This window comes from Nestor notabilis, unplaced genomic scaffold, assembly GCF_000696875.1.
Source record: "Nestor notabilis isolate BGI_N333 unplaced genomic scaffold, ASM69687v1 scaffold31399, whole genome shotgun sequence".
In the NCBI taxonomy this organism is placed as follows: domain Eukaryota; kingdom Metazoa; phylum Chordata; class Aves; order Psittaciformes; family Psittacidae; genus Nestor; species Nestor notabilis.
The window spans coordinates 6,769-16,631 of NW_009943717.1; the positions used below are offsets into that span (position 1 = coordinate 6,769).

The window sequence follows — 9,863 nt, forward strand, 5'->3', positions numbered from 1 at the left end:
TCATCTTGAAATGCTAACATTAAATGTGCAATTACTATTTTTCTTAGTTTCTGAGCAGCAGAGTGAGTTAACTAGTTAACTAACTGCATTGACAACATTCCCCCTTTCCTTGTTTCACCTCAGCCTTACGATTCTGAGATGGTGGCTTGTCCGTCTCATTGGATTTGACTCCAAATTCCTTCTATTGAATTTTAATTGTATTCTGCAGAAAGGCAGAGGAGGTGGGCAAGGAAGGAGGAGCAGCAAGGGAGGCGATCAAAACTGCAGTATTACCAGTTTTACTTGTGTGTAAACTGTCACTAAAGGTACTGCATAACAGGATTTTCTCTTGACCCCTCTTTACTTCGCTGCTGGAAGGTGAACTGAAGGCGTTAACAGTGAGATTATGAGCACTTTTAAATTCTAATTTTCTTACAGAGAAAACTTGTGTCATCTGAGTTAAAGGAATCACCACCATTATCTTAATTACTTACACAGTGCTTAAATGCTTTTATAGCAAGGAAATTATGAACAGATGTAAAATGAATCCATTATAAAAGGATTCAAATAAGCATCTTATTCAAGAGAGTATGCAGGCAATATATGCATTGGTTTCAATGGATTCTGGACTAGATCTTACATAAGTACTTATCAATAACACACCTAAAACCATGTTTAAAATACCTAGTTTAAATTAAAACGTCTACGGGCAGCATTAAAAAAACAACCCAGAATTCTTATAGTGCTAGCTCAAGATCCTCGGGTAAGGATTCAGGAATACTGTGTCTGTACATAAGAAGATTAGGAATTAGCAAAATTTATGGATTCATCTGATGAAGACAAAGATTTAAAATATAATATTTAAGATTTAGTACTTTCAAAGAATATAGTCTGTGTTTCTGTGCTGTTATTTTCCCACCTGTGTCAAGGACAAGTAAAAATATCACAGTGAGTCTCTAGGTGAAAAGCACTAACACAATAAACTGTATTTTAGCCAGGCTGGTGCATTCATTTATTGAATCCAGATAGGAAAACCTGTGTATGTGGATTCTTCCAATAGATATTATCTGAGTATTTCTCAAGTAGTAATTCATAGACCACTTGTGGTCCATGGAGTACTACCAGGTGGCTTAGAGAGGAATTTTAGTGGTACTAAAAGCACTGCTACTTTTCAAACAATTGTGTGGTAACATAGTCGAATATCTTCGGGGTGGGTTTTTTGATTGGTTGGTTGGTTTTTGGTTTGTTGTTGTTGTTATGAAGTGTCTTACAGTTGCAAATACGAATTGTAAAACACACATGAGATAAATGAACTAGGAAGAAGTAAAACACTACTTCAATATGGGAAGTGTAGGTAAGGAAAAATCTGTTCTCCCAGTCTCACTGAGTTGAATCTCTTGTCCATTCCTTGTTAATCTCTTATCCTGTTCCTGAGGAGAGGCTGAAAGAGCTGGCACTGTTTCACCTCAAGAAGGCTCAAGCAGATCTTATCTGTGTGTATTAATATCTTATGGGAAAGTGTAAAGAAGATGGAGCCTCTTCTCGGTGATGCCCAGGAGCAGGACCAGAAGCAATAGGCACAAACTGAAACACAGGAGGTGACATCTGAACATCAGGAAACATCTTTTCACTGTGAGGGTGACTGGGCACTGGCACAGGCTGCCCAGAGAAGTGGTGGAGTCTCCATCTTTGGAGACACTCAACTGAGCTGTACATGGCTCTGAGCAACCTGGTCTAGGTGGCCCTGCTTTGAGCAGCAGGAGTTGGACTAGCCAATCTACAGAGGTCCCTCCCAACCTCAGCTATTCTGTGATGCTTACATTTGATGTATGTGGGAACAATACTATGCAAATAGCTGACTTTACTGATGGTAGGGATGAGTTCAGCAATTTCAGACTGAAAGATAAGAATACCCATAATAAGCAAGAGGTTATTTAGTAATTCCTCTGTCCCAATAACTTAGATTCTTCTGGCAGTAAAAGATTGCTAATGTAGCTTTTCAGCAGTACTTTTATCAGTAGGTATAAAAGAGGTGAGGTTTTCCTTATCTTTACTTGTGGGTTAATTGAGGCGCTAGAGGTGACATGAAAATGGAACTGACTGGTCTCTGGAGAGCCTACAGAGACTAATAAGAAAAGTAAATAATGTGAAATCTAAACTAGACACATTGATCAAAGTAACTCCATGCGTTTACTTCTGTATTCCCTTCCTGTAATTTAATGGCCTTGTGCTGCTTTGTCTATAATGAACAACTTTTTCTGTGCCATAATGTTAAGCTGGACTGCTTCTGTATTAGATATTTTTCATAACCTTGTACAAAAAGTATTTACTTACTTGGCCATGCATATATGAACACGTATCTTCATGGTAATTTTAAGACTGCCTTTAGATTTTGTTACCACAGGGTAATAAAAGGAATTACGCATTGCAGACTACCTTTTTTTTCAGACTTACCAAAAGCTATGCTTCTGAAAAGCACCTGAGTTAAGATCTTTGCTTAAAATCGGCTTCTTGGTGCAATTGTTCAGTTTTTGTCCCATCATTCGTCTAATTAAAGCATCATCTGTGTTTGGAAATAACTGTTTTGTGATTCCTGCAAAATAGAGAGACAATATATATGAGGACTGCAAATCAGGGAAACAACAGATATGTTACCTAAAATGCATTTCTTGCATCTTTGCAACTTCCAGCTACTTCAGCTTTAGCTCCAGTTTTTCTCTGTGCTTTCCATACTGCTGTGACTGCTTTTGGCGGACTCAAAGGGAACTCCAGGGCCACAACGGCTTCCTGTAGTGAGTGACTGGTGTATGCTCATCCTCCTTCTCTTTGTTTTGTTCTTGATCAGAGAGTCCTTTTCCTATCCTTATCCATCCTCATGCCTCTGAATCTTACAGTGCTTTTTAATTTTCATTTGCTTTCTCCTTCCCTTAAAAATTCCCTTCTGTTTTGCCTGACTATCTTCTTGTGCATGCAATGCTAACAGGACTCAACATCAGGAATGCAACTCCTGCACCCCTCCTCTTCATCTTCCCTTTCCCTTGATTTTTCATCCCCTTTCATTTCGTTTTTAAGCCTTACAGTTTCTATCGTCTTTAAATAATTCGATCTACTAACTCATTCTCTACCGTCTAAAGCTCCCAGGCTTCCTTCTTATTTTCCTTTTTCTCTTGCATAATGCTGACATGTCTCTAGTTGAATTCAGAAGTGTTCTCACTTAACGCACTTCTTTGACTACTCTATAGGCCCCCCTTTGTCACTGAATTCTCTGCAGCATGCTGTATTCAGTATCCTGATTATCTTCTCTGCTTTTCTTTCCAGCTTTGCCTAGACCCTCCCCCAGAATCTGCCTTTAGAAGTCATTTGTAGCTCTTAGAATCATAGGATCATTTAGGTTGGAAAAGATGATTAACATCATTGAGTCCAACAGTTCTTCTCATCCCATGAAATCTTTTAAAATTTCCTCATACATCATGCTGACATGGTCTCATCTTACTGCCTCTATAGATACTTTCACTCTCTTAGATACCCCTTCCTTTTCTCTCTGGACTTTGGTCCTTGTTCTCTAGCTAAGTTCTTCAGGGGAAGAGGTTTCTGCAGTTGGTAACTTTTGAAACCACTGGCCAACTTCAATAAAACTGGACCAAGGCAGAGGAACTGAAGATAAGCTGGGAAGGGAACAGACAGTCCAAGGGAATAGCAATAGGGGAGGGATTCTAGCACAGAATTTAGGCTATGTTGTTCAAGTATAAAGCTGTAGGTGTAAACTAAATAAAACCCAGACTTTGGGCTCACAAAATACTGTTTTCTTTAAAACTATGACTTCCATCTGCATCGTTCCTATGCACCAAACTTACTCTGCCTTAAACCTCAGCATAAAACAAATTTATTTGCTTCTCTGATCAGTATTCCTGTCTTCCATACTTAACTGTCTCATTTTGCCTCCAGCGCTATTTAAAATGTCAGCATTCATAACATCCACTAACTTCAGGATACAGCAGACATCATTTTAAATTTGACCCCAGTGTGTCCTCTCTTTGCCTTCCTTATCTGTTAGCATCATGCTCTGAGTTTGACTGTTGTAGATTAACCTTTCAAAGGCTAAAAAAATTTACAGTATCACTGTGCCTGAGTAGCCACTTAAATAAACCCCACAAAATTCACTCAATAGAAACACTGCTGCTCAGCATTTCACTGCCAGCAGTAGTAACAGATGGTTTAAATGTATGTAGCTGAAGAAGGAAATACGAAACAGCACATCACCTGAGCAGACCAGCTGTTAAGCATTACAGCCCCTCCCTCAGAGAAAGCCCTCTGTCAAATCAGTGCCACATCCAGTAACGTTAACAAGCCATCACCTATGATCTCCTGAACTTCATTCTGATTCATAGCTGGTTTTGCCGCTTTATCCTTTGAAGAGGAGGACTTTGCACCTGTGAGGCTGTGTGTAGCCATGTATTCATGTGTATAAAGTGCTTGCATCAAGTCATTTATAAACTTTTGAGGTTTGCTCTTGTTACAAAGTGCAATCTGCCATTTTTCGATCTTGAACTGGAAAACAAAATTGGTCATAGGCGTAACTATTGCAGTTCTCTAGAAATAGTACATAATATTACCCCTGAAATATCTTTCTAATTTTCTTTTTTTAAACCACAGTTTCAAATGGAATCTCTGCAACCTGTGTGCTTGATATCAACACTAAGCTTTCACACCACTTAGTGTTTGGAACTATACATGCAGGTGTTGGGGAGACTAAGGACCCCGTTCATCCTAGCAACACTTCCCCAAGCGATTCTTATTACTCACTAGTGGAGGCAGGACATGTTCAGGCGTATCTAAATCCTTCTGCTTGCACTCCATGCAAGCTGGCTGTGCTCCAGTTCTGGCATGGATTCTGTACAGCCTTGGGAGCATGGCGCTATGCCCAAGCTAATATTCCTGCCTCTGAGCAGAGATGCCCTAAGAACTGTGACATCTGGTCCTGGGCTTTGAGAGTGACTTCTACACACAGCAGTTGTACAGCCTTAAGCATTTGAACTCTCCTAACAGGCAGTTTTGAGCTACGCTTATTAAGTTAGGTTGCTTAGAAAATTAGATCTTTTTATTTCTTTGGAGATGGTAGGTCAAATTTTGTGTATTGCAATATTCAGTCAAAATCACACCTTGATAATTTTTAATAGGTTTTGGGGGGTTTTAGAACCCTACAACAACATACAAGAACGATTTCCACCAACTGGAATGACTCAGTGCATAACAATGTAAATTGTGAATGCAAAAGCTATAATTATTCTTTTGGTTGCGTCTTTATATTTTTCATGTACATTCTTTGTGCCTCTGATTTCTCAATGATGCGCTGCTACAGTTACAGAGTACCGGAAAACCTCTTCCCTCATGTACGTGCTCATGCATGTACTCCATGCATACATGTATTTCTACCAGTGTCTAGAACAAGAGCAGGAACATACCATTCTCCATTTAATTATTAACCATTTAAAGAGACTGCTGGTATTTTTCTTAGATTACCCTGAAACACTACCATTCCCTTTTGGCATCTAAAACATTAGCCTGGAAGTTATCCTTGGATCTCAGCATTTTCTTCATGCATCCACAGTCACAGATGTGCAAAGCCACCGAAATCAAAACCAGTTTTAGAGTGGAGCACCACACTGAATTAAGTCTGGTGTTTCTCATGGAAAGAGCCTTCTGTGCAAAAGGAGTTCATTAGTCATGTCACCAACTGAACAATGATAAAATTATTTTTACTGATGCTTATTTTTTATATTGGTTATACTATAGCAGTGAAGTTTGTACTGTATAAAGTTTTAATTTTTATGCCTGAAATTGCCTTTTAACTGACCTGTTTTTCAGTCTGTTGCTCCTCATCTTCCATATTCAAAGTTATTGGTGAGCTGGAGTTACTGTGCATAGCTGCATAGGAATCTGCTAACGGATTGTTAGATGCTTTCCAAACAGCATGTGAATGTAGAGTGGATGCAGGTGATGTCACTCCCCCTTTGAGCAGTGCTTCAGCCATCCCTACCAGTTCTTCAAAATGGGTGACTGCCTGTGGCAACACTGAAATCAAATGGAAAGTGAGGGGTAAAATAGTAATTGAAGCTTTCAGACTCTGATTAAATAAGCATGTATACTTTTGCAGTTAGATTCCTGTTACAATGCAAGAGAGTCAAATTAGTCAGCAAAGAGGCTCTAACATACTTTTTTCCTGTTCTCTCAGATGTTTACCTGCCATTCTGCTCTCCCCACCCGTGAAGAGCCAACCTGTTTCTAGAATAGGGTAGGTCAGTTCTCCGCAAGGCCAAGAGGAACCATCAGTTTACATCCATTATGGCACTAAACAGGGTATTTCTCTTTTTTCTTTTTGCTATCTCAAAATCTCTACAAGTCTGTGAAGGTATCAAATATGGGTAAATAATGTTATGTCTGATTTTTTTTTCTTCAAAGAAGTTACATAGACTGCATAGATATTTTCTTATTTTTTAATCTATAAAGAATATATTTTAAATACACTTTTCGTCAAGTAATATTTAATTTCAAATATAAACTTTTATTGGGTCCATTAAAAAAAATCAATTCAGAGCAAAAAGGATGCAAGGGATGAAGAATCGGCAAGATACAGAATCACTGAAGTACAGAAAAAACTGTAGAAGCCTAATGCAAGTGCTCATAGTGCAAGGCAATGGACCTAAATGTGTCAGAGAAGACGTCAGGCACTAACAGAATGTTTAAAAATAAGATTCGAAAAGGTGGATATGAATGATTCAAACCAAGATGAATATGGAATGGGATCAGGTGGGCAATGAAACTGTTAAGCGCTTGAAAAATCAGATAAGAATAAAAAAGGAGATACTAGGCTGTCTAGGGATGCTCTTTTCCTTGCCTAGCTGGCAGGGGAAAGAGCAAAAACTCTTTAAACCTTACTCATTCACTAATGTTTTGTGATTTTGGATGCAGTCTTTGTTGCCCCAGCATACGGGATAGGGACAAGAAAGAGAGGCTTCAGAGACGATTATTAACTGAGGAAGGATTCATTTATAAAAGAACCTCTGGGAAAGGACTACATTTGTTGCATCTGGAACTGAAATTAACCAGTAATGAGGAATTACCAAAGTAGTTGGAAATTAAATCATTCCCGAATGAATAAAATTTCAGTAGATCGAGAAAGACTGCTAATAAATAGTCACTTGGACTGGTCAGTGGAGTGTTTGAGCTTAGCCAATGGTTATACACAGCATACAGAAAGGTTCTCTTGGGAACAACTGATAGGATTTAGACAGATTTTTCTATTTGTAACTCTACAATTGCATGGCCCCCGTGTAAGACATCTTTTCTAAGTGCTGCTAGAATTAAATGTTGCCATGTATCAAACACTTTGATGCTAATGGTAGGCCTTGATAGTGTCAGGTGCTTGAGCATCGTAATTCCCATCCAAATGGCCTCTTATAAATCAAGCTTTTCCATGACCTTTGGGCTTTCCTCTTTATCACAATACTTCCCCTGATTTTACCTTGAAGCATCACCAGGGACTGCCTCAGGCGGCAGTTTTCTCTCATGGTGTCTGTCAGCTTCCGCTTGAGACCTTTTATTTTGGCACACAGTTCTACCTTGGACAGCTGAAATAAAGGTTCTTCATCCTCGCTGCTACTTTCACTGTACAGAAAGTTGCTTCCTGAATAAGGTTCTCTCTGGAAAAAAAAAAGATACAAACTGTGCTATCTAGAGCAACATCATAAAATTAAAGCATTAAAACTAACAAAATATCTGGCAAGTAGAATATTCTCTTTGTACATATGTTTATATGTATAAACAGACCTGGTGCATTTTAATAATAGCTGTTTCTGAACACAGTTATTACCATTCCTCTTAACAGTAAAAATGAAATATCAGTGTAATACATAACTGTTAGGTATTTCTCTGTTCTCCATTCACTTATTTTCCAAGGTAGTGTCTTTTGGAACTGTTAACTTCACTAAAACAGAAGTCTTACACCCCCCTAAACAAATACATTCCAGTTTGCTTTTTGCTTAATACATCAAAATTGCTGAAGATGAGATGTTTACCTGTTTGTTAATTAAAGATGTTTCAAGTTGAGTCAGGATGTTGGCAGGAGCAGATGCCTGCAGTGATTTCTTTCTCTTTATATGCTTCATCATCTTCCCCTGCAAACAGGAGCATAATAGTGCCTTTGCATTCCTATAGAGCCTTTCACTACAGCATCTCATAGTATACCATAAACTTTCATTCAGCGTGCACTTGACATGCTTGGTTAGCATTTCTGAAAAATATGTTTGTAACTTCATGTTTTCTTTTCCTACATTTTGTCAGTGCCAATCTCAGCACAATGCAAAGCTCAGAAAACCTGGTTCCTTCCTTTTCTTATGCAGTGGTCACATTTCTGTCTTACAGGAGGAAATGTAATGGAGCTGCACAGCAGCCATGTCTTGAACAACACTTTTCTCTTTAAATAACAAAGGATAAAATCTGCTGGCCTAATTCCTGTAACAGGTTATTGTGCCAAGGTACTACATGAAGATGCCTACATTCACGATACATATTTTGTGTATTATATGGTGAAGAATCAATAATTACAGGCTATTTCATTCCATCACAGACCTACCAATATCAGGCAGAGAAAGACAGAAACTCACTTCTTCTTTATCCAGGTCGCTGTCCTCACTTTCTGAGAATATCATTTCTATCCTCTTCCTCTTGCCTTTTCCAAGGACTTGTATTTTTGTAATTTCATCTGCTCGTAATATCTTTTGCATCATTTCCACCAGCTCTTGGGGGTCATCTGAAGCAATGGGGGAAAAAAAAAAGGCCAAAGCACAGAAAATCAGGTAGCAATACAACCAGATTAAAACTTCCTATCAAGCAAATGCTCCAGAACTGCACTCACCACTCATGTACACAACTTTCACCAGGTGCCTTTCTGTCTTTCTTTCTCCCACAGGCCAGTTTACTAGCACGTGCTCATTTGGTTTCAGAAGTCTTTCTAGTTCGTCATCATCACGGGGAAGGTCCTGTATCCATGAAGTCTCTCCAATTTGCAGTGAATTATCATTTACAAAATCAAACAGTGTGAATTTTTTCATTTTTAAGTGGTTTTCTTGTCACACAGACACTGCCTGCAGGATGTCATCAGAAAAATAGCTGTTACTGTGTCATGCCGCAGGAATGTTACAAGGGTACTTTAAAAAGCCCCAAACAACTTTCCTATTCTTGGATATTGGCAATTATCTGGATCAGGAAATGAAAACTACCCAAGCAGTGTGTTATATCTCCCCTGAAGTATGGGAGATGGATTGCTCAATACATGTGCATCAAGCAGTTGCCTCCAAAACTATGCAAAGAGAACAGGCTGCGCTCACAGAGCCCTTGCTTCCATATTACTACGATGCCTAATCTGTCTCCTGTCTGGGATCTCTATTACTACTACATTTGCCTCAGCAAAAGTTTTCAGTCCAGCCTCTGACTAAAAGATAGAGGTATCATAAAAAATCCCTAGAATGAAGGGAAGTACTACCTATACATGCTATTAAAAGGGATGTATGACTTCCAGGGCTGTATTAATCATGTCACAGGCAGTAAGATGTACAACTGCAGCCACAGATACCCAACCCAGAATAACACAGGACAACTGACTGGGTGAGGTATGACACATTCTGGCAGTGGAAAATTTGACATACAAAGGAAATGACAGGATTGGAAGAGAGCTGAGCTGCTTCATGAAGAGTAATAGCAACAAGGAGGACCCAACCCCAAATATACAGCTAAATTCTTTGATTACGTAAAACAATACTTTTAAAGCAAAGGGTCATTTCTGGGCTTTTTAAAGCAATGAAGTTCTGCACTGGGAGAAGGGAACA

At 38.9% G+C, this 9,863-nt stretch overlaps 1 protein-coding gene across 1 annotated transcript in view; it reads right to left on the minus strand.

Annotated features, from left to right (window-relative positions):
- The window catches only part of BEND6 (BEN domain containing 6), a 9,062-nt gene extending 300 nt beyond the window's left edge, over window positions 1-8,762 (minus strand). Inside the window, exons 1-5 of the mRNA XM_010022066.1 lie at window positions 8,643-8,762; window positions 7,502-7,679; window positions 5,834-6,051; window positions 4,335-4,527; window positions 2,434-2,572 (exon numbers count right to left, since the gene is read on the minus strand). Of these exons, the coding sequence (XP_010020368.1) occupies window positions 2,434-2,572; window positions 4,335-4,527; window positions 5,834-6,051; window positions 7,502-7,679; window positions 8,643-8,762 (848 nt within the window). The remainder of the gene's footprint in view (window positions 1-2,433; window positions 2,573-4,334; window positions 4,528-5,833; window positions 6,052-7,501; window positions 7,680-8,642) is intronic.
- Between the last annotated feature and the right edge of the window lie 1,101 nt (window positions 8,763-9,863).